This window comes from Mytilus galloprovincialis, chromosome 1 (genome assembly GCF_965363235.1).
Source record: "Mytilus galloprovincialis chromosome 1, xbMytGall1.hap1.1, whole genome shotgun sequence".
Classification (NCBI taxonomy): Eukaryota; Metazoa; Mollusca; class Bivalvia; order Mytilida; family Mytilidae; genus Mytilus; species Mytilus galloprovincialis.
Window position 1 is genome coordinate 51,273,490 of NC_134838.1, and position 26,652 is coordinate 51,300,141.

Here is a 26,652-nt window from a genome sequence, read left to right on the forward strand (position 1 = left end):
CATAATTAGATGTGAGGGTCTCACTATAATGTTGTCTCGATATGTGACAAATGTGACTGAGTACCGATTAGTCTTAAGACATAACAATATCTAAAACCATAATTAGATGTGAGGGTCTCGCTATAGTGTTGTCTCGATATGTGACAAATGTAACTGAGTACTGATGAGTCTTAAGCCATAACGATATCTAAAACTATACTTAGCTGTGAGGATCTCGCTATAATGTTGCCTCGATATGTGACAAATGTTACTGAGTACCGACGAGTCTTAAGCCATAACGATATCTAAAACTCTAATTAGCTGTGAGGGTCTCACTATAGTTTTGTCTCGATAGGTGACAGATGTTACTAAATACCGATGAGTCTTATGCCATAACGATATTTAAAACCATACTTAGCTGTGAGGGTCTCGCTATAATGTTGTCTCGATATATGACAAATGTTACTGAGTACCGATAAGTCTAGATCTTAAGCCATAACGATATCTAAAACCCTAATTAGCTGTGAGGGTCTCGCTATAGTTTTGTCTCGATAGGTGACAGATGTTACTGAATACCGATGAGTCTTAAGCCATAACGATATTTAAAACCATACTTAGCTGTGAGGGTCTCGCAATAATGTTGTCTCGATATGTGACAGATGTTACTGAGTACCGATGAGTCTTAAGCCATAACGATATCTAAAACCCTAATTAGCTGTGAGGGTCTCGCTATAGTGTTGTCTCGATATGTGACAAATGTTACTAAGTACCGATGAGTCTTAAGCCGTAACGATATCTAAAACCCTAACTAGCTGTTAGGGTCTTACTATAGTTTTGTCTCGATATGTGACAGATAATTCTGAGTACCGATGAGTCTGTAGCCATCAAGATGCATGTTAGGGTTTGGTACTTTTTTACAGCTAAAGCTATGGTGATTAAAAGTTCGGAATGTTTGATTTACCCTTTGTCAATATAAATCTTCTTCTTCTTTTTCTTCTTATGAAACGAGTATTTACAGTTAAAATCCAAAAATTACAATTAAGAATATGGTGGACGTAGGCCAGTGCCTGTTTGAACCCATCGAAGGTTGTCAAACTGGATATAGTGGCTGTGGCAGGAAGTTCAATATTCTGGTGCACTCGGATTGAAGGAATGTTGATATACAAGAGTTCGTCAGTGTGGTTGCAGGTATCTGATTTTATGTTCTCGAGTGGAAACACCTGTTAGTATGAGATATGGTTCTGATGGGATATCTACGAGGTGGTTGACTACTAGTATCTGGTATAGTAATATTGTTTTAATTTTTGCTTTTCTTGATTGTAGGGTTTCCCATCCAAGGTTGTTGATCACGAGACTAACACTGCTTGTTTGTTGGTAGTCATTGGAAACAAATGTGACCCCTCTGCATTGAACCATTTCAAGTTGGTTTTGTATGTGGCTTACTTTACAGTTGGTCTGACGAAAGTGTTAAATGCTCGTTCTTTGGCTTCTGAAGGACAATTTCCGCTGATTATTCTTTGGAAAAACAGAGTGTCGTTTGGCTTCTTAGTGACAGCATCTGTGTGGGTGTTCCAATATAAGTCTTTTTATATGTTAAAGCCTAAATATTTTGCAGAGTCAAACAACAACAACAACAATACTTTGTTTTAAGAGGGTTACACAGTTAGCTATATACCTATTCTTTCATGAGGCCCCATCATGAAAAAAAAATCAAACAAAATGCAAACATATAAATTGCATACATAACATGTTTAAAAAGTCAAGTATGATGATAGTGTTTATTACAACTTTATTATGAAAAAATAAAAGAGATAACATACACAATCATTTTTCAATATTCTTTTAACATATTTAATGAATGGCTATTAATGGCGAAGCGGATTATGTAAAATGTGAAGAGTCAAAAATTAATTTTATGGATCAATGAATTAAAAAAAAATTATTACCATTCATTATAAATAAATTTCTATCAAAAATAAGGCTTAAAGAACTTTTGATACTATTTATATTAACAATAAAAACGTACAAACATGTTGGCGTATGAATACACAACATCAGAGTGGGCGTGATACTTTTAACCAATCAGAAGACAGTAAATACACCAAATTTATTTATAAAAAAATATTGAAAACGTATTGGGTATGTTATCACGTTTATTTCTCTTACATTTTATCAAGTTGTATTGAACACTATCATAATCCATTTAAAGGTTTCAATAAGCCATTAGGGTTCGTAAGGAGCGAAAGGGTCTGTTTCTAGTATTAATATACAGCTCTCTTTTGTATTTTAAAGATCCTAATTAACCCTTACTGCTACAAATACTCCACACTGTACAACAATAATCAGTTAATGGCAAGATATAACAATGAAGAAGGGTATGACCATGGATGAGGTAGCAGGGGTGGATATAGGCATTTTAAAAAGGGGGGTTCCTAACCCAGGACAAAGGAGGGTCCAACTACATGTCCCCATTCAAATGCATTGATCGTCCAAAAAAAGGGGGTGTTACGCCTGGTTAGTCATAATAAATTAGGTTCCGTTTCTTAGTGACAGAGGTTGTGAACATATCGCAAGAAAGTACTTAAGGTTTCAGGCAAAGAACTAAATTTATAATTTAGTCATCATTTGAGATAGAACTGCTTAAGCATACCGCTTGAATTTGAATAAAAATTTAAGTCTTATAATAATTTGTTCTCATGGACATTTAATTATTAAGAAAAAGAATGATAGTGAAGCTTATAGAAGATAACTGGCTTATGGCATATAATGAATATTGAAAAAATAAGAATACACGAGAAAAGAAAGAATAAAATTATAATGTAAAGCTAACGAACAGTCATATGACATCATGTCTGTGCGCCAACACTGAATATTCATTACTGTAATAAAAATGTTGATAAATCGGTACAATACAATTAAAAATTGAAAAAAAATCCAGGTTTTTATTTCTGCTGAATCCATCTTTTCATATATCTTGCAGTAAAGCCATAATAATAACAAAACAAAATAATAATAAAACCGTACACGACTAAATTAAATATCAGTCCTAATTCTGGAGTACTTGTATGGTTTGTAAAAGTATTGTTATTCATTTTCCTGAAAGCGTATATTCAGCTTTGTAAACAGTGTAAAATGAAAGTGCAGTAATTGAAAGTATGCATATTGACAGCAAACACCAAAACGAACAGAAATCAATAGTGGACACATACTCTTTCCATGTAATGTAAATTTGAGTTTCCTTTTCATCGTACTTAATCTCCGATGATGTGTTCACACTCGTTCCTCTCTTATAGGTTACAATGCGTTTTAGGAGACATGACGAAATAAATGTCTGTCCATTTCGAGCACAAAATCGGGATAAAATGGATGAAAGCAACACAACCAGTGTACTTTGGAATAGCTGCATCACTATAAATATATCCATAAAAGATATGGATTCCGAACTCTCTGGCAGAGACTGTCCAATAATAGTAAGAAACACACCGAAGGACAACCAAACGGTTACCGTGTAACCCATGCGTTCTCCACTATCAGCAGGTATGGCAAATGTAAACAGATTCAAAATTGATAAAAGGACTAACGGCAGAACCATATTCAGCATAACATACAACGGTTTCCTCTGTAATGTGATAGAAAATATCACTAGAGATTCTTCATGGTACTGTGCTGTACTTGCTGAGGTTGAAACAACCGTCCAAATTGTATTTTCTTTTATTGAGCGCTCCAATGCTATTTCTGACACATTTTTTATTAGAAGGGAAACATCTTTCAAACGCATACTCCAAGCTCCGAAAACAAATTCGCAAGTTTGCCTGTCAAATGGAAAGAACGTCATTGAGACTGGACAGTATGAATTAAATACTTGAAACGGTGTCCAATTGACACTACCATCATGTTTGATTGTCGCCAATATCAAATCGGAACCGAGCTTTGTCATCCCTGTATAACTATCTTGTAAGGTTATATCCGGTTTCCAGATCTCTGACTGAGGGAGGTATATATAGTCCAAGTCTCCATATTGTTGTCGGTCCCATGTTAGGAACTCATCATGCCAGCTTATATTAAGATATCCAATAGTCGTTAATCTTTGTTGAACTTCATCGAGTGTTATTAGCGAGTTTAATGTCAATTCAACATTTACGTAGATGGTACTCTCGTAATCTTGTACAGGTTTGGAATCTTTATCATATTCCTTTGTAAAGAATAGCTCCTTTTTCAAAGCTTTGAAATCACTTGAGTTTTGACATAAAGAAAAACTGACAGTAGAAAACCAAATGATAAAAACAATCATCATTAATTGTTCCACAATAAATTGATTAGGGATAATCTTGTAGGCATCGGAATGAACCTGGAATGCAACTCTTTAGTATTTCACACTTTGAAATTGTAATTTTAAAGGATCAATAGAATACTTTTCTGACCTTTTAAAAATCGATTCAAACTTTAAAAAAAATATAATTTACAGTTTTTATCACTTTTTCATTTTAAAACACAAAAGAATAGATACGGTTTAGCATTTGCACTTACACGGTTACGATTTCATTAAAATGTGTCATTACAAATTCATATCCGATATAACTAAGACATCTCCGGTGAATTGAATTTAGGAATATTGAGTCCCTTTTTATAATTATACAATTTATTGTCAAGAATAATTCATCATGCTTTTTTTTTCTGTTAAGCGTGAATTGATTTCATAAATTTCATCTCGTACGCATAATAAATAAATGAATAAATGCAATATTTATAGAGTGCATTATATAATAACAACAATAACTCTAAGCGCTTCACATTTAGAAATAAATAAAATACATAAAAACACGAAATTATATAGAATACCAAGCACCAACTTTACGAATCAAACAAGCAGATAAAAAATGCATGTCCTATAAGATATACAAAACAGTCTAAAATTAATGAAAACACTTAAAAGTACATAATAAAAAGAATAAATAATAAATTTAAAAGAAATCCTTTTAAGTAATTTAAAAGAAGTGAGTCTTATTTTTGTTAAAACATCTTAAGTGTTCAAATTCTGTAAACGCATACATAAACAAACATTTGAGAGAATTTACTCACATGTTAAATTCCAGTAATTTTTAAAACACGATCCAAGAAAGCGGAACATAATGATTAACCGTACTACTTTTAAGTCAGAAGCTCGTTGTGTATCTAGAACATTATGCGTTGATTTAAACCGCCAGACCTTCTAAAAATCAGGCAAACAATCCAAACATGGAAGATAATCAGATGTATGCAGTTTATCTTGAAATCTCAACAATAAATGCTGTCAATTATATCTGAATTAACAGTTTCTATAACTGTTTAAAAGATATATTGGAATTAATATATAATATTATAATTAATTTACTCAATTAATACTTGTGCATTACATTTGTTTGTTATATTCACAACTGCCCGATTGGCACTGAAAGGCATGTTTAACAAGCACGAATTAATGCTTGTTGACAAGACGTTGTTGTCAGATTTATCAAAAATATGTCAAAGAGATAACTACTCAACCGAAGAGCGGAAAACAATCCAAGAGCACCAATGGGTTTCCAATGCCACCACGGATGCGGTAAGGTATTCAGCTTCCCCTTAAACAATAATGTATGTTTATCATAGAAATGGACTCTGCACTTAACTTCAAGAGATAGAAATAAATCAAAATTTATAAAACATAAGCAAGACTAATAGGCTAGTGATTCCATAACTTAGGAAAGACAGACAAATGCAGCGGGGTTAAACATGTTTTGTCAGATCTCAACCCTCTCATATACATGTACATATAGCCAATGAGAAATAAACAAATTCTCTTCAAAACAAACAGTAAAACTCAGATTAAAAGGTGTTCTAGTCCGATGAACAGAAGAAACTAATACAAATGTCTGCCATATTTGTGTCTTTTATTGTAGTGGCATAAACCAAGCAGATGGTTTTTTTTTGTTAGAACTGTCTCATATTCTTTTTTTTTTACAGTGGATGACCGTTAGGGCAATCCCGTATTATGTTGCCTGCGCCTGACATTTTTACCCACGTGACTTTCGTTTTAGACTGATAATAAGAAAAACAGTTTTAAAGAACATAGATAAATGATATGAAAATATTTTGTCGAGAAAATATATATATTAATTACAAATCAAGAATATCGAAAAATTGTGTTAACGCATGCGGAAAAACAATTTGCCAAAAAACTCTGGAAAACCATGAAGTGTACTTGCACTGCACTATTATCATCATAGTAGAATAGAATGATATACAAAATGAAATATATATAGCTGTTATACAAATATTAATACGATATAATATATTACAACAAACCAGAGTATACTGATAACAACTGAATATATCACTACAATATAATATATATCACGATGAGGATGGAAAGGCTTCAAGTTGTCATTTATTCATCATTCACATTCACACCAGAACTTTTCTCCGAAATTAATATGTCTATGTACCTTAACCTAACTTTCATGTATCATAGAAATGTGATTTTTATCTGAGACACGTGCTTGTAACCATCCACAAGAACTTGCAGTCATCCGATGTTCAGTACTTCAGTCCTTTGATTTTTCATGTCGAAGCCTTTTGTACCTGTACCTGATTATACGGTATAGGTTTTGCTAACTGTTGAATGCCGTAATATGGTGAAATAGAATTGCTTAAATTTACTTCGTTTAGACTGTTGGATATTTGTCTAATTGGAAATCATACCACATCTTATTTTATAGACATCGATCGACTATACTATTTTAGTACTATTTATTACTTGTATTTTTAAAATAAATAAATTGAAAATGATTCACTGAGCTTGGAAACATTTCAATTGTGTTAACTTGTTTGGTATTATACTATGCATTTCTATAACTATGCATTCATTTCTACTGGTTTTGACTAGTCTGAAAACTTTTGTTAAACCACACATTGATTAAAATTTTCTTGCGTTACCTCGTCTATATCCTTTTGGAACATTGCGTCGTGCAATAACTGTAAATTCAGAAATATTTGCGAGCATTTTTCATTACGATTGAAATATTGCATTGGACAAAGGTAAAACGTAAGATCAATTCCTGTGCGTTGAGGAAATGGAGCATACACTGAATAAGTCAATATTTCAAAAGCGAGTTTCCAGCTTTTCAAAACCGACCCCGTTGCAGTTTTCGCTAAAATAATTACCTCGCAAATATTTCTAGACTTACAGTTATATATTTCATCAATTCGGATGTCCATATAGCACAACTTTTCAAAATTGTTTTTTTTTCATGTTTTGGTTCATTTCTCCTCACACAGTGTTCTTGTTGCCTGAAGAAAACGAACCAAGAACGTGTTTCTAGGACACAATTTGTGGCTAACCACATCTTGACACATTTATATAACATTGCAGTTAATATATGTTCTCATATCAAATAGTACGCATTTGAACTGACTCTTCGTGATTATACCATCTAATATTACTTATCTCGATTTTACAAGACTAGTGTAACTTTGTTGTAAGTTTATTTTTGACATATTGCGTTAATTATTATACAGTATTATGTTTTTATTATACAGTATTATGTTTTTATTATACAGTATTATGTTTTTATTATACAGTATTATGTGTGTGTCTCTGTCCTATATGAATTTCGAACAGGGGTATACTACTGTTGCCTTTATTTATAGGAATCATATTAGAATCGATCATACATGTATTAGCTAATGTATCTCTCTATGAAAAGTGACGACCATTTGACATTCTGAGGGAGGACAGGAGGATTATTAGAAATTAATAATTGAGTACAAAGTGAACTGAATTAAGCCGAGTAAGAAATATTCCGTCGGATAAAACTGCAAACAAATCTAACGGCTCTATTTGACCAAACAAAAAAACATATAAAAAATCAAATGTTCGACCCTCGTCTCTGAAGCACAATCGCATAGTACAAGTAATTTAAATTTATAGTGTTTCCCTTTAAAAGCTATCGCGACACAACACATTTTTTTGTAATTGATTGATATAAATGTCTCAAACGATACTTAGCTGTGAGGATCTCGCTATAATGTTGTCTCGATATGTGACAGATGTTACTGAATACCGATGAGTCACAAGCCATAACGATATTTAAAACCATACTTAGCTGTGAGGGTCTCGCTATATAGCTGTGAGGGTCTCGCTATAATGTTGTCTCGATATGTGACAAATGTAACTAAGTACCGATGAGTCTTAAGCCATAACGATATCTAAAACCCTAACTAGCTGTGAGGGTCTCGCTATAATGTTGTCTCGATATGTGACAAATGTTACTGACCGATGAGTCTTAAGCCATAACGATATCTTAAACCATAATTAGATGTGAGGGTCTCACTATAATGTTGTCTCGATATGTGACAAATGTGACTGAGTACCGATTAGTCTTAAGACATAACAATATCTAAAACCATAATTAGATGTGAGGGTCTCGCTATAGTGTTGTCTCGATATGTGACAAATGTAACTGAGTACTGATGAGTCTTAAGCCATAACGATATCTAAAACTATACTTAGCTGTGAGGATCTCGCTATAATGTTGCCTCGATATGTGACAAATGTTACTGAGTACCGACGAGTCTTAAGCCATAACGATATCTAAAACTCTAATTAGCTGTGAGGGTCTCACTATAGTTTTGTCTCGATAGGTGACAGATGTTACTAAATACCGATGAGTCTTATGCCATAACGATATTTAAAACCATACTTAGCTGTGAGGGTCTCGCTATAATGTTGTCTCGATATATGACAAATGTTACTGAGTACCGATAAGTCTAGATCTTAAGCCATAACGATATCTAAAACCCTAATTAGCTGTGAGGGTCTCGCTATAGTTTTGTCTCGATAGGTGACAGATGTTACTGAATACCGATGAGTCTTAAGCCATAACGATATTTAAAACCATACTTAGCTGTGAGGGTCTCGCAATAATGTTGTCTCGATATGTGACAGATGTTACTGAGTACCGATGAGTCTTAAGCCATAACGATATCTAAAACCCTAATTAGCTGTGAGGGTCTCGCTATAGTGTTGTCTCGATATGTGACAAATGTTACTAAGTACCGATGAGTCTTAAGCCGTAACGATATCTAAAACCCTAACTAGCTGTTAGGGTCTTACTATAGTTTTGTCTCGATATGTGACAGATAATTCTGAGTACCGATGAGTCTGTAGCCATCAAGATGCATGTTAGGGTTTGGTACTTTTTTACAGCTAAAGCTATGGTGATTAAAAGTTCGGAATGTTTGATTTACCCTTTGTCAATATAAATCTTCTTCTTCTTTTTCTTCTTATGAAACGAGTATTTACAGTTAAAATCCAAAAATTACAATTAAGAATATGGTGGACGTAGGCCAGTGCCTGTTTGAACCCATCGAAGGTTGTCAAACTGGATATAGTGGCTGTGGCAGGAAGTTCAATATTCTGGTGCACTCGGATTGAAGGAATGTTGATATACAAGAGTTCGTCAGTGTGGTTGCAGGTATCTGATTTTATGTTCTCGAGTGGAAACACCTGTTAGTATGAGATATGGTTCTGATGGGATATCTACGAGGTGGTTGACTACTAGTATCTGGTATAGTAATATTGTTTTAATTTTTGCTTTTCTTGATTGTAGGGTTTCCCATCCAAGGTTGTTGATCACGAGACTAACACTGCTTGTTTGTTGGTAGTCATTGGAAACAAATGTGACCCCTCTGCATTGAACCATTTCAAGTTGGTTTTGTATGTGGCTTACTTTACAGTTGGTCTGACGAAAGTGTTAAATGCTCGTTCTTTGGCTTCTGAAGGACAATTTCCGCTGATTATTCTTTGGAAAAACAGAGTGTCGTTTGGCTTCTTAGTGACAGCATCTGTGTGGGTGTTCCAATATAAGTCTTTTTATATGTTAAAGCCTAAATATTTTGCAGAGTCAAACAACAACAACAACAATACTTTGTTTTAAGAGGGTTACACAGTTAGCTATATACCTATTCTTTCATGAGGCCCCATCATGAAAAAAAAATCAAACAAAATGCAAACATATAAATTGCATACATAACATGTTTAAAAAGTCAAGTATGATGATAGTGTTTATTACAACTTTATTATGAAAAAATAAAAGAGATAACATACACAATCATTTTTCAATATTCTTTTAACATATTTAATGAATGGCTATTAATGGCGAAGCGGATTATGTAAAATGTGAAGAGTCAAAAATTAATTTTATGGATCAATGAATTAAAAAAAAATTATTACCATTCATTATAAATAAATTTCTATCAAAAATAAGGCTTAAAGAACTTTTGATACTATTTATATTAACAATAAAAACGTACAAACATGTTGGCGTATGAATACACAACATCAGAGTGGGCGTGATACTTTTAACCAATCAGAAGACAGTAAATACACCAAATTTATTTATAAAAAAATATTGAAAACGTATTGGGTATGTTATCACGTTTATTTCTCTTACATTTTATCAAGTTGTATTGAACACTATCATAATCCATTTAAAGGTTTCAATAAGCCATTAGGGTTCGTAAGGAGCGAAAGGGTCTGTTTCTAGTATTAATATACAGCTCTCTTTTGTATTTTAAAGATCCTAATTAACCCTTACTGCTACAAATACTCCACACTGTACAACAATAATCAGTTAATGGCAAGATATAACAATGAAGAAGGGTATGACCATGGATGAGGTAGCAGGGGTGGATATAGGCATTTTAAAAAGGGGGGTTCCTAACCCAGGACAAAGGAGGGTCCAACTACATGTCCCCATTCAAATGCATTGATCGTCCAAAAAAAGGGGGTGTTACGCCTGGTTAGTCATAATAAATTAGGTTCCGTTTCTTAGTGACAGAGGTTGTGAACATATCGCAAGAAAGTACTTAAGGTTTCAGGCAAAGAACTAAATTTATAATTTAGTCATCATTTGAGATAGAACTGCTTAAGCATACCGCTTGAATTTGAATAAAAATTTAAGTCTTATAATAATTTGTTCTCATGGACATTTAATTATTAAGAAAAAGAATGATAGTGAAGCTTATAGAAGATAACTGGCTTATGGCATATAATGAATATTGAAAAAATAAGAATACACGAGAAAAGAAAGAATAAAATTATAATGTAAAGCTAACGAACAGTCATATGACATCATGTCTGTGCGCCAACACTGAATATTCATTACTGTAATAAAAATGTTGATAAATCGGTACAATACAATTAAAAATTGAAAAAAAATCCAGGTTTTTATTTCTGCTGAATCCATCTTTTCATATATCTTGCAGTAAAGCCATAATAATAACAAAACAAAATAATAATAAAACCGTACACGACTAAATTAAATATCAGTCCTAATTCTGGAGTACTTGTATGGTTTGTAAAAGTATTGTTATTCATTTTCCTGAAAGCGTATATTCAGCTTTGTAAACAGTGTAAAATGAAAGTGCAGTAATTGAAAGTATGCATATTGACAGCAAACACCAAAACGAACAGAAATCAATAGTGGACACATACTCTTTCCATGTAATGTAAATTTGAGTTTCCTTTTCATCGTACTTAATCTCCGATGATGTGTTCACACTCGTTCCTCTCTTATAGGTTACAATGCGTTTTAGGAGACATGACGAAATAAATGTCTGTCCATTTCGAGCACAAAATCGGGATAAAATGGATGAAAGCAACACAACCAGTGTACTTTGGAATAGCTGCATCACTATAAATATATCCATAAAAGATATGGATTCCGAACTCTCTGGCAGAGACTGTCCAATAATAGTAAGAAACACACCGAAGGACAACCAAACGGTTACCGTGTAACCCATGCGTTCTCCACTATCAGCAGGTATGGCAAATGTAAACAGATTCAAAATTGATAAAAGGACTAACGGCAGAACCATATTCAGCATAACATACAACGGTTTCCTCTGTAATGTGATAGAAAATATCACTAGAGATTCTTCATGGTACTGTGCTGTACTTGCTGAGGTTGAAACAACCGTCCAAATTGTATTTTCTTTTATTGAGCGCTCCAATGCTATTTCTGACACATTTTTTATTAGAAGGGAAACATCTTTCAAACGCATACTCCAAGCTCCGAAAACAAATTCGCAAGTTTGCCTGTCAAATGGAAAGAACGTCATTGAGACTGGACAGTATGAATTAAATACTTGAAACGGTGTCCAATTGACACTACCATCATGTTTGATTGTCGCCAATATCAAATCGGAACCGAGCTTTGTCATCCCTGTATAACTATCTTGTAAGGTTATATCCGGTTTCCAGATCTCTGACTGAGGGAGGTATATATAGTCCAAGTCTCCATATTGTTGTCGGTCCCATGTTAGGAACTCATCATGCCAGCTTATATTAAGATATCCAATAGTCGTTAATCTTTGTTGAACTTCATCGAGTGTTATTAGCGAGTTTAATGTCAATTCAACATTTACGTAGATGGTACTCTCGTAATCTTGTACAGGTTTGGAATCTTTATCATATTCCTTTGTAAAGAATAGCTCCTTTTTCAAAGCTTTGAAATCACTTGAGTTTTGACATAAAGAAAAACTGACAGTAGAAAACCAAATGATAAAAACAATCATCATTAATTGTTCCACAATAAATTGATTAGGGATAATCTTGTAGGCATCGGAATGAACCTGGAATGCAACTCTTTAGTATTTCACACTTTGAAATTGTAATTTTAAAGGATCAATAGAATACTTTTCTGACCTTTTAAAAATCGATTCAAACTTTAAAAAAAATATAATTTACAGTTTTTATCACTTTTTCATTTTAAAACACAAAAGAATAGATACGGTTTAGCATTTGCACTTACACGGTTACGATTTCATTAAAATGTGTCATTACAAATTCATATCCGATATAACTAAGACATCTCCGGTGAATTGAATTTAGGAATATTGAGTCCCTTTTTATAATTATACAATTTATTGTCAAGAATAATTCATCATGCTTTTTTTTTCTGTTAAGCGTGAATTGATTTCATAAATTTCATCTCGTACGCATAATAAATAAATGAATAAATGCAATATTTATAGAGTGCATTATATAATAACAACAATAACTCTAAGCGCTTCACATTTAGAAATAAATAAAATACATAAAAACACGAAATTATATAGAATACCAAGCACCAACTTTACGAATCAAACAAGCAGATAAAAAATGCATGTCCTATAAGATATACAAAACAGTCTAAAATTAATGAAAACACTTAAAAGTACATAATAAAAAGAATAAATAATAAATTTAAAAGAAATCCTTTTAAGTAATTTAAAAGAAGTGAGTCTTATTTTTGTTAAAACATCTTAAGTGTTCAAATTCTGTAAACGCATACATAAACAAACATTTGAGAGAATTTACTCACATGTTAAATTCCAGTAATTTTTAAAACACGATCCAAGAAAGCGGAACATAATGATTAACCGTACTACTTTTAAGTCAGAAGCTCGTTGTGTATCTAGAACATTATGCGTTGATTTAAACCGCCAGACCTTCTAAAAATCAGGCAAACAATCCAAACATGGAAGATAATCAGATGTATGCAGTTTATCTTGAAATCTCAACAATAAATGCTGTCAATTATATCTGAATTAACAGTTTCTATAACTGTTTAAAAGATATATTGGAATTAATATATAATATTATAATTAATTTACTCAATTAATACTTGTGCATTACATTTGTTTGTTATATTCACAACTGCCCGATTGGCACTGAAAGGCATGTTTAACAAGCACGAATTAATGCTTGTTGACAAGACGTTGTTGTCAGATTTATCAAAAATATTTCATAAAATTTTCGAGAAAAAAAATGTTACTTTATTTTAAACTTGTAAATGGAATGGCAGTGTTCATATTTAGACATAAATAGTCAACCCACACACTATTTAGGCTTTTCTACCCCAGGAATAGATTACCTTAGCTGTATTTGTCAAAACTTGTAGGAAATTTGGTCTCAATGCTCTTCAACTCCGTACTTTATTTGGTCTTCTCCAAATTTTTGACTCTAGCGTCACTGCTAAGTAGTTTGTAGACGAAACGCACGTCTATCGTTAATATAAAATTTCCATCATGGTATCTATGATAAGTTTATTTGAAAGATCATTAAATGGCTTCATTTTTTCTGTTAGTGTTTGCTATTTGTTTACAAAAAATAAACTTTCAAATAAAAACTAAACAATATGAAAAAATATATTAAATAGCATTTAACTTTTAAAAAGGGAAATAAGAATATCGCATCAGTTTTAAATATTTGGTATCACAATTTCTATATATAACTCGGTGTTCATTTATAAATACTTGTTTTGACTAGCTTGACATTTTTGGTTAAAACCCACACGTTGATTGAGTTTTCTCGCGTTATCTCATCTATATATCCTTTTGGAACATTGCGCCGTGCAATAACTAACTGAAAATTCAGAAATATTTCCATCTATTGGTTATTACGATTGTTGGACAATGGTAAAACACGAGATTAATTACTGCGCTTAGGGGAAATGGTGCATACAAATAATTATATCGATATTTAAAAGTTTTCACCTTTTCAAAACAGACACGTTGCAGTTTTCGCTATGATAAATACATTGCAATCATTTTTGAACTTACAGTAATATATTTTATAATATCGGACGTCCATAACACGAGTTAAATTTCTATCCTCCTCTATTCATCTACTTGCACAGTGTTTTGTTGCCTGAAGAAAACGAACTTAAAACGTGATTCTAGGACATAATTTGTGGCTAACCACATCGTGACATACTTATATAACATTGCAGTTAATCGGGATTATACCATCTAATATTACTTATCTCGATTTTACAAGTGTAGCTATGTTGTCAGTTTATATTTGTTATGTCGCGTTTATTATACTGTATATTTTGTTATGCATTTCCTCATTGCTATATTGGTTTATATAGGAATCATATTATCATATCAGCTTGCTGGTTGAGATTTATTTCCCCGAGGGTATCACCAACAAAGTAGTCAGCACTTCTGCGCTGACTTCTGTTATCATATAATAAATAAACTGTTAACAAATATTTGAATTTTTGAAGTACTAAGGCTTTTCTACCTCAGGAATAGATTACCTTAGCTGTATTTGGCAACACTCTTAGGAATTGTTGGTCTTCAATGCTCTTCAACTTCGTACTTTATTTGGCCTTTTAAACTTTTTTTTATTCGAGCGTCACTGATGAGTCTTTTGTAGACGAAACGCGCGTCTGGCGTATATATAAAAATTTTATCCTGGTATCTATGATGAGTTTATTTACAACCACTGGGTCGATGCCACTACTGGTGGAGAGTTATTTCCCGAGGGTATCACCATCCTAATAGTCAGCACCTTTCATAATAATAAATTAACTGTTTACAAAACTTTGAATTTTTGAAATACTGAGGCTTTTTTTACCTCAGGAATAGATTATCTTGGCTGTATTTGGCAAAACTTTTAGGAATTTTCGGTCTCCAATCCTCTTCAACTTTGTACTTTACTTGGCCTTTTTTAACATTTTCTGATTCGAGCGTCACTGATGAGTCTTTTGTAGACGAAACGCGCGTCTGGCATAATTATAAAATCTTAATCCTGGTATCTATGATAAGTTTATTCTAAAAGGTATCTTTGTATGAACAGTACCGACCAGTTGACATTTTGGGGGAGGACAGGAGGATTTAAGAAAAGAATACCAGAGTAAAAAATGAACAGGATTAAGCCGAGCTATGCATATCCCGTCTATTAAATCTGCAAAAAAAATCTTTATACTCCCCTTTGAAAAGACAAAACAAAGATAATTCCCAAAATCAAATTAATGGTAGACATGTTGCGTTATCGCATAACACCGGTATGAGAAGGACATGAAGATTTATATTTTTACAAAAAATAAGGAAAACATATTTAAACCCATATTTAATGTCTTTCCCTTTCAATGTTATCGCGACACAACACGTTTTTCTTGTTGAACATAGAGATGTCTCACACCACACTTACATGTAGGTGGGACAAGATCCCTAATGCGCCTTGAAATGAGGAACTCAAAAGTCACGTGTAAACAAAAATTCTCTGTGTAGTGATATTTGACACTTTTCTATGATAAACAAGTGACTGAGCTTAACCATTTGAGTTAATTTAGAAAGTAGGGGAACACAGAATAAATGTGTAAAATCTATGGAGCTATTAAATGTGTTCAAAGTATTAAATTTTCAAAGAACTTTTTGTGTTAAAAATGGGATTATTTACCATGAGGAGCCGCATCACAAAAGGATACTCGGGGTTTGCTAATTTACGGAAAAAGTAATCTCACTTCGTACCCCGAAAATTTAACCACATATGTCAAAATGTCTCAGCTTCGAAACGAGCCATCACACATATCCAAGTTAACGATATGGACTGAGCAACAGAAGAAAACGTTACCATTACGGCCTATGGAAAAACTAATGCGCATATGTACCCAATTTAGAAGCTCAATTCCAGAAGTTGTCGGACTGATTTATTGATGATTTCACCTGTACACCACCGAAAATGATGGTTAGTATTTTTTTATTTATACCTAGTTATCATAAATGGTTTAAGATAAATATTATTGATAAAGATCAGCAAAAACTCAAGGAAATTTTCGCTTTTAAAATACATTACTGGCACGGGGCTGAACACTTTTTTTTAGACACAATCATAACTTTGTTTACCTCCGAGAGATCCGAAAGGAATTTGTTTGCTACATTGAAAAGGCAAGAAATAACTTTTAAATATTATTAAATTGTAAGTAAACATGACACAATATAGTCTTTGTTATGTAATTATCACTCTGGTCTACAGGAATACCTGATAATCAAGGGAGATAACACACTTCATACGAGTAAAGTGAGATACATCATCGCATGTGCTTTTAACCAATGATTTGACCCCTGGTCAGTAGATATCATATGCATAAAAAACAGAAAAAACATTTACATGCTTTAAGAAAATCATGAATTATTATTTTTAATGCACATGAGCAAAACAAAAGATATTGTCATTTCTGAGCACTGAAAAAGGGGGAGGGTCAAACTTTTTTGAAAACAATATTTCTGCACCTATTCAATTATTAAGCTAGTTAGCTACTACCCATTGCTTCTAATACAAAAGGTTTAAATGAAGGTGGCTAAGCCACAAGGGAGAAGCATTTGTCTTTCTTTGTGATTAAACTTTCAAGAATAAGATTTTTCTCTCTCAATAATACTTATGTATTTAAATCAAATGATAACAAAGCCTGAGTATTTTTTTTGTCTTATTTCAGTTCCAGACGTATCATTATTTTCAACCTGAGATGGCAAACTAGAGGTTTTAAAAAGTCCTGAATAACTGGTAAGCATTTTGTTTTATCAGGCAAGCTCTAAATTGTTTTTTATGATATTTATGCAATTGACATTACAGTCGGTATGTTAAAAATATGCTAATATGAAAACTGTTGCTATGGTCTTGGTATTAAATGAAAAGGCTTAGTTACAGATCGTTACGACTCAATATTTCGAGTTAAATCTTGCGGCAACTGTTTCTCATGTAACACTGCAAACTATATTTAGCACTACTTTGATCTGTCGTTATTTAATGACGCCATTATACATGTGATGTCACAATGTTTCCGTTAAGACCTCTTGTGGATTTCTCACTGATAAAAGGTTTTCACTGAAGTACATGTAAAAAACATTCTTTTCTCAAATAGAATTATGTGAAAGGACAAGTTTTGAAAATTTGCACTATATTGTACTCTAATTATATGATATGGATGATTTCCAAGTAGTTTAGAGTGGTTTTAACAGTATTAAATACCAGATTTCCACTAGTAAGAATAATTATTTTGGTGTTGTTTTTTTTATACAACCTTCATTTTTGCATAATTTCTCTGTCAAAATGCACTTTAAGGCACAAGAAAATTTTGTAGAATGCTTTAACAGGGTCTGTATATTGTAATAAGAGGTTATAATCAGAAGTTTTGTCCTTGTTTTGACTAGTGAAGGTATTCTGGAAGAAATTACTTATACATACTCATTGTATTCAAAATAAATGAATATAGCGACGAAAGTGTCATTGCCTTACAGTGCTAAAACAACTTTATTTTTTTTCAGAAATGGACAAAAATACACAGATTTATTCAGAATGTTATACCGATGAAGATCACATAAAAATATTTGGAAAAATCAGAAGTATGGATTTCAATAAGAGACAAGATCCCTAATGCGCCTTGAAATGAGGAACTCAAAAGTCACGTGTAAACAAAAATTCTCTGTGTAGTGATATTTGACACTTTTCTATGATAAACAAGTGACTGAGCTTAACCATTTGAGTTAATTTAGAAAGTAGGGGAACACAGAATAAATGTGTAAAATCTATGGAGCTATTAAATGTGTTCAAAGTATTAAATTTTCAAAGAACTTTTTGTGTTAAAAATGGGATTATTTACCATGAGGAGCCGCATCACAAAAGGATACTCGGGGTTTGCTAATTTACGGAAAAAGTAATCTCACTTCGTACCCCGAAAATTTAACCACATATGTCAAAATGTCTCAGCTTCGAAACGAGCCATCACACATATCCAAGTTAACGATATGGACTGAGCAACAGAAGAAAACGTTACCATTACGGCCTATGGAAAAACTAATGCGCATATGTACCCAGGTGTGAGGGTCTCGCTATAACGTTGTCTCGATAGATAACAGATGTTACTAAGTACCGATGAGTCTTTAGCCATCATGAAACATGTTTGAGTTTGGTACTTCTCAACAATTAAAACTATGGTTTGAAGTGTCAATATAGATATACGTCAATGATATAGCTGTTTTAAAACCAGTCGAAGTCAACATTTTCTTACTGACTACTGTGTGAACATACTATCTAATAAAACGTACTAAAGGTTACAGGCAAGTAATTTCTAAATTAAGTCATCATTTGAAGGAAACGCATAAGCATAACGCTTACATTTGATAGAAAATTTAATTCTTCTAATACGTTGTTCTTTTATTATTAAGAACAAGAATATTAGTGAATGTAATATATGATAACTAGCTTATGGCATATAATGAATATTGAAAATAAGAATACAAGAGAAAAGAAAGAATAGAATTACAATGTAAAGCTAACGATCAGTCATATGTACATCATGTTTGTGCGCCAACACTGAATATTCATTAGTGTAATAACAAATGTTGATTAAGGCGGTACAATACAATTAAAAATTCAGGCTTTGTCTTACTGAATCCATCTCCTCGTATATCTTGCAGTAAAGCCTCAAAGATGAAAGGAAAAATAAAAACCGTACACGAATAAATTAAATTCCAGTCCCATTTCTGGAGTACTTGTACGGTTTGTAAAAGTATTGTTATTCATTTTCCTGAAAGCGTATATTCAGCTTTGTAAACAGTGTAAAATGAAAGTGCAGTAATTGAAAGTATGCATATGGACAGCAAACACCAAAACAAACAGAAATCAATAGTGGACACATACTCTTTCCATGTAAAGTAAATATGAGTTTCCTTTTCATCGTTCTTAACCTCTGATGATGTGTTTACACTCTTTCCTCTCTTATAGGTTACAATGCGTTTTAGGAGACATGACGAAATAAATGTCTGTGCATTTCGAGCACAAAATCGGGATAAAATGGATGAAAGCAACACAACCAGTGTGCTTTGGAAAAGCTGCATCACTATAAATATATCCATAAAAGATATGGATTCTGAACTCTCTGGCAAAGACTGTCCAATAATAGTAAGAAACACACCGAAGGACAACCAAACGGTTACCGTGTAACCCATGCGTTCACCGCTATCAGCAGGTATGGCAAATGTAAACAGATTCAAAACTGATAAAAGGACTAACGGGAGAACCATATTCAGCATAACATACAACGGTTTCCTCTGTAATGTGATAGAAAATATCACTAGAGATTCTTCATGGTACTGTGCTGTACTTGCTGAGGTTGAAACAACCGTCCAAATTGTATTTTCTTTTATTGAGCGCTCCAATGCTATTTCTGACACATTTTTTATTAGAAGGGAAACATCTTTCAAACGCATACTCCAAGCTCCGAAAACAAATTCGCAAGTTTGCCTGTCAAATGGAAAGAACGTCATTGACACTGGACAGTATGAATTAAATACTTGAAACGGTGTCCAATTGACACTACCATCATGTTTGATTGTCGCCAATATCAAATCGGAACCGAGCTTTTTCATCCCTGTATAACTATCTTGCAAGGTTATATCCGGTTTCCAGATCTCTGACTGAGGAAGGTATATATAGTCCAAGTCTCCATATTGTTGTCGGTTCCATGTTAGGAACTCATCATGCCAGCTTATATTAAGATATCCAATAGTCGTTAATCTTTGTTGAACTTCATCGAGTGTTATTAGTGAGTTTAATGTCAATTCAACATTTACGTAGATGGTACTCTCGTAATCTTGTACAGGTTTGGAATCTTTATCATATTCCTTTGTAAAGAAAAGCTCCTTTTTCAAAGCTTTGAAATCACTTGAGTTTTGGCATAAAGAAAAACTGACAGTAGAAAACCAAATGATAAAAACAATCATCTTTAATCATTCCGCAATAAATTGATTAGGGATAATCTTGTAGGTAATGGAATGAACCTGGAATGCAACTCTTTGGTATTTCACACTTTGAAATTGTAATTTAAAAGGATCAATATAATACTTTTCTGACTTTGTAAAAATCAATTCAAACTTTAAAAAAAATTATAATTTACAGTTCTGATCACTTTTTCATTTTGAAACACAAAAGAATAGATGCGGTTTAGCATTAGCACTTACACGGTCACGATTTCATTAAAATGTGTCATTGCAAATTCATATCCGACATAACTAAAACATCTCCGGTGAATTAAAGTTCAGAATTTTGAGTCCCTTTTTATAATTATACTATTTATTGTCAGAAATAATTCATCATGCTTCTTTGTTCTGTGAAGCGTGAATTGATTTCATAAATTTAATCTCGCACGCATAACAAATAAATGAATAAATGCAATATTTATAGAGTGCATTATATAATAACAACAATAACTCTAAGCGCTTCACATTTAGAAATAAATAAAATACATAAAAACACGAAATTATATAGAATACCAAGCACCAACTTTACGAATCAAACAAGTAGATAAAAATGCATGTCCTATACTATAAGATATACAAAACAGTCTAAAATTAATGAAAACAGTTAAAAGTACATAATAAAAAGAATAAATAATAAATCTAAAAGAAATCCTTTAAAGTAATTTTTGTTAAAACAAGTGTTCAAATTCTGTAAACGCATACTTAAACATTTGAGAGAATTTACTCACATGTTAAATTCCATTAATTTGAAACAAATCTTAAAACACGATCCAAGAAAGCGAAAACATAATGATTAACCGTACTACTTTTAAGTCAGAAGCGTGTTGTGTATCTGGAACATTATGCGTTGATTTAAACCGCCATACCTTCTAAAAATCAGGCAAACGATCCAAACATGGTAGATAATCAGATGTATGCAGTTTATCTTGAAATCTCAACAATACATGCTGTCAATAATATCTGAATTAACAGTTTCTATAACTGTTTAAAAGATATTTTAGAATTAATATATACTAATAATTTAATTTTGGATGTAACACGTCTTCTGATTGGCTGACATTATTTTGTTATCAGACCATAGACATAATTTAGTCATGTGACCGTGACGTCATCAACGTTTTTTCAAGGTTTTCTACGGTTTAAAATGGAATTTAGAATTAAATTATAAGAAATGACTGTAATATTTTTTCTGTCTATTCGAAATAACATAAAAATGTGGTGCACACTGTTAAATAACCCACTACGCGCGTTATTCAGTGTGCACCAAATTTTTATGTTATTTCTTCATAGACAGAAAAAATATTACAGTCATTTTTTAATTATAATAAATTAACTCAATTAATACGTGTGCATTACATTTGTTTGTTATATTCACAACTGCCCGATTAGCACTGAAAGGCATGTTTAACAAGCACGAATTAATGCTTGTTGACAAGACGTTGTTGTCAGATTTATCAAATGGTAAATATTTCATAAAATTTCGAGAAAAAAATTGTTGCTTTATTTTAAACTTGTAAATGGAATGGCAGTGTTCATATTTAGACATACATAGCAAACCCACACACTATTTAGGCTTTTCTACCCCAGGAATAGATTACCTTAGCTGTATTTGGCAAAACTTGTAGGACATTTGGTCTCAATGCTCTTCAACTCCGTACTTTATTTGGTCTTCTCAATTTTTGTTTTGTAGACGAAACGCGCGTCTAGCGTAGATATAAAATTTTCATCATGGTATCTATAATAAGTTTATTTGAAAGATCATAAAATGGCTTCATTATTTCTGTTAGTGTTTGCCATTTGTTTAGAAAAAATAAACTTTCGAATAAAAACTAAACAATATGAAAAAATAAATTAAATGGCATTTAACTTTTAAAAAGGGAAATAAGAATATCGCATCAGTTTATTTTGATATGAGCGTCACTGATGAGTCTTATGTAGTCGAAACGCGCGTCTGGCGTACTAAATTATAATCCTGGTACCTTTGATAACTATTTCAAATATTTGGTATCATAATTTCTATGTATAACTCGGTGTTCATTTATAAATACTGGTTTTGACTAGCTTGACATTTTTGGTTAAAACCCACACGTTGATTGAGTTTTCTCGCGTTACCTCATCTATATATCCTTTGGAACATTGCGCCGTGCAATAACTAACTGAAAATTCAGAAATATTTCCCTCTATTTGTTATTACGATTGTTGGACGATGATAAAACACGAGATTAATTACTGCGCTTAGGGGAAATGGTGCATACAAATAATTTTGATCAATATTTAAAAGTTTTCACTTTTTCAAAACAGACACGTTGCAGTTTTCGCTATGATAAATACATTGCAAATATTTCTGAACTTACAGTTATATATTTTATCATATCGGATGTCCATAACACGAGTTAAATTTCTATCCTTCTCTACTCATCTACTTGCACAGTATTTTGTTGCCTGAAGAAAACGAACTTAAAACGTGATTTAAGGACACAACTTGTGGCTAACCACATCGTGACACACTTATATAACATTGCAGTTAATATATGTTCTCATATCAAGTAGCACGCATTTGAACAATTTCTTCGGTATTATACCATCTAATATTACTTATCTCGATTTTACAAGTGTAGCTATGTTGTCAGTTTATATTGGACATGTCGCGTGTATTATACTGTATATTTTGTTATGCTTTTCCTCATTGCTATATTGGTTTATATAGGAATCATATCATCATATCAGCTTGCTGCTTGAGATTTATTTCCCCGAGGGTATCGCCAGCCCAGTAGTCAGTACTTCTGCGCTGACTTGTGTATTCATATGATAAATAAACTGTTAACAAATCTTTGAATTTGTGAAGTACTAAGGTTTTTCTACCTCAGGAATAGATTACCTTAGCTGTATTTGGCAACACTTTAAGGAATTTTTGGTCTTCAATGCTCTTCAACTTCGTACTTTATTTGGCCTTTTAAACTTTTTTTTATTCGAGCGTCACTGATGAGTCTTTTGTAGACGAAACGCGCGTCTGGTGTATATATAAAATTTTTATCCTGGTATCTATGATGAGTTTATTTACAACCACTGGGTCGATGCCATTACTGGTGGAGATTTATTTCCCGAGGGTATCACCAGCCTAGTAGTCAGCACCTCTGTGTTGACTTGAGTTATCATTGATATGTTCAAAATAATAAATTAACTGTTTACAAAACTTTGAATTTTTGAAATACTAAGGCTTTTTTTACCTCAGGAATAGATTACCTTAGCTGTATCTGGCAAAACTTTTATGAATTTTGGGTCTTCAATGCTCTTCAACTTTGTACTTTATTTGGCCCTTTTTTTAACATTTTCTGATTCGAGCGTCACTGATGAGTCTTTTGTAAACGAAACGCGCGTCTGGCATACATATAAATTTTAATCCTGGTATCTATGATAAGTTTATTCTAAAAGGTATCTCTGTATGAACAGTACCGACCATTTGACATTCTGGGGGAGGACAGGAGGATTTAAGAAAAGAATATCCGAGTACAAAATGAACAGGATTAAGCCGAGCTACGCATATCCCGTCTATTAAAACTGCAAAAAAAATCTTTACATCCCCCTTGAAAAGGCAAAACAAAGAAAATTCCCAAAATCAAATTAATGGTAGACCTGTTACGTTATCGCATAACACCGGTATGAGAAGGACATGAAGATTTATATTTTTAGAAAAAATTAGGAAAGCATATTTAAAGCCATATTTAATGTCCTTCCCTTGCAACGTTATCGCGACACAACACGTTTTTGTTGTTGAACATACAGATGTCTCACACAACACTTACATGTAGCTGTGAGGGTCTCGCTATAACGTTTTCTCGATAGATAACAGATGTTACTAAGTACCGATGAGTCTTTAGCCATCACGAAACATATTTGAGTTTTGTACTTCTCAACAATTAAAACTATGGTATTTCCTTTCTGACTAATGTGTGAACATACTACATATGTATCTAATAAAACGTACTAACGGTTACAGGCAAGTAATTTCTAAATTAAGTCATCGTTTGAAGAGGAACTACATAAGCATAACGCTTACATTTGATAGAAAATTTAATTCTTCTCATAAGTTGTTCTTTTATTATTAAGAAAAAGAATATTAGTGATTGTAATAGAAGATAACTAGCATAAACATATAATGAATATTGAAAAAAAGATTACAAGAGAAACAAAAGAATAGAATTACAATGTAAAACTAACGATCAGTCATATGTACATCATGTTTGTGCGCCAACACTGAATATTCATTACTGTAATAAAAATATTGATTAAAGCGGTACAATACAATTAAAAATTAAAAAAAATCCAGGCTTTATTTCTACTGAATCCATCTTTTCGTATATCTTGCAGTAAAGCCACAAAAATAACAAAAACAATAAAACCGAACAAGACTATATTAAATGTCAGTCCCATTTCTGGAGTACGTGTACGGTTTGTAAAAGGAATGTTGTTCATTTCCCTGAAAGCGTATATTCAGCTTTGTAAACAGTGTAGAATGAAAGTGCAGTAATTAATAGGATGCATATGGACAGCAAACACCAAAACACGCAGAAATCAATAGTGGACACATACTCTTTCCATGTAATGTAAATATGAGTTTCCTTTTCATCGTTCTTAACCTCCGATGATGTGTTCACACTCTTTCCTCTCTTATAGGTAACGATGCGCTTCAGGAGACATGACGAAATAAATGTCTGTCCATTTCGAGCGATTAATCTGGATAAAACGGCCGACAGTAACACAACCAGTGTGCTTTGGAATAGCTGCATCACTATAAATATATCCATAAAAGATATGGATTCCGAACTCTCTGGCAGAGACTGTCCAACAAGAGTAAGGAACACACCGAAGGACAACCAAACGGTTACCGTGTAACCCATGCGTTCACCACTATCAGCAGGTATGGCAAATGTAAACAGATTCAAAAGTGTTAATAGGACTAACGGGAGGACTAAATGCATCATAACATACAACGGTTTCCTCTGTAATGTGATAGAAAATATCGCTCGAGATTCTTCATGGTACTGTGTTGCCTTAACTGAGGTTGAAACAATTGTCCAAATTGTATTTTCTTTTATTGAGCGCTCCAATGCTATTCCTGACACATTTTTTATGAGAAGGGAAATATCGTTCATTTGCATACTCCAAGCTCCGAAAACAAATTCACAAGTTTGCCTGTCAAATGGAAAGAACGTCATTGAGACTGGACAGTATGAATTAAACACTTGAAACGGTGTCCAACTGACACTACCATCATGTTTTATTGTCGCCAATATCAAATCGGAACCGAGCTCTTCCATCTCTGTATAACTATCTTGTAAAGTTATATCCGGTTTCCAGATCTCTGACTGAGGAAGGTATATATAGTCCAAGCCTCCATATTGTTGTCGGTCCCATGTTAGGAACTCGTCATGCCAGCTTATATGAAGATATCCAATAGTTGTTAATCTTTGTTGAACTTCATCGAGTGTTATTAGTGAGTTTAATGTCAATTCAACATTTACGTAGATGGTACTCTTATAATTTTTTACCGGTTTTGAATCTTTATCATATTCCTTTGTAAAGAATAGCTCCTTTTTCAGGGCTTTGAAATCACTTGAGTTTTGACATAAAGAAAAACTGACAGTAGAAAGACAAATGATAAAAACAAGCATCTTTAATCCTTCCACAATAAAGTAATTATGAATAATCTTACAGGCAACGGAATAAACCTGGAATGCAACTCTTTGATATTTTTCAATTTGAAATTATGATTTAACATAATCAATAGAATACATTTCTGACATTGTGAAAATCAATAGAAAATTATTTTTTTTTCAAATAGTTTTTAACACTTTTTAATTTTGGAAAACGAAGAATATAGATCCAGCTTAGCATTCGCACTTACACTAATACGATATCATTAAAATATTTCATTACAACATCAGGCAGAACTAAGCCATCTCTCGTGTATAAAATTTATTATGTAAATTAAAGTGTTATCTTTTGATAATGCAGTTAAATTTATGAAAGTTAATTATTTGGAAGAATACAGCGATACTCTAT

General features: G+C 32.7%; 2 protein-coding genes and 1 long non-coding RNA gene across 3 annotated transcripts; 1 reads left to right on the top strand and 2 right to left on the bottom strand.

Moving 5' to 3' along the window:
* Positions 1-5,269: 5,269 nt before the first annotated feature.
* On the bottom strand, positions 5,270-11,886 carry LOC143061297 (uncharacterized). Its single transcript, XM_076233726.1, has 4 exons — positions 11,769-11,886; positions 9,558-9,727; positions 7,961-7,989; positions 5,270-5,279 (listed from the first exon to the last, which is right to left on the bottom strand). The coding sequence occupies exons 1-4, from the start codon at positions 11,884-11,886 to the stop codon at positions 5,270-5,272; spliced, it is 327 nt and encodes a 108-aa protein (XP_076089841.1).
* Positions 11,887-16,679: 4,793 nt separating this feature from the next.
* Positions 16,680-18,642, top strand: LOC143077634 (uncharacterized). Its single transcript, XR_012978952.1, has 3 exons — positions 16,680-16,750; positions 17,268-17,335; positions 18,097-18,642. It is a non-coding gene; the product is annotated as an uncharacterized LOC143077634 (long non-coding RNA).
* Positions 18,643-18,842: 200 nt separating this feature from the next.
* On the bottom strand, positions 18,843-20,553 carry LOC143061313 (acetylcholine receptor subunit delta-like). Its single transcript, XM_076233728.1, has 2 exons — positions 19,672-20,553; positions 18,843-18,875 (listed from the first exon to the last, which is right to left on the bottom strand). Exons 1-2 carry the CDS (start codon positions 20,551-20,553, stop codon positions 18,843-18,845), a joined length of 915 nt encoding a protein of 304 aa, XP_076089843.1.
* Between the last annotated feature and the right edge of the window lie 6,099 nt (positions 20,554-26,652).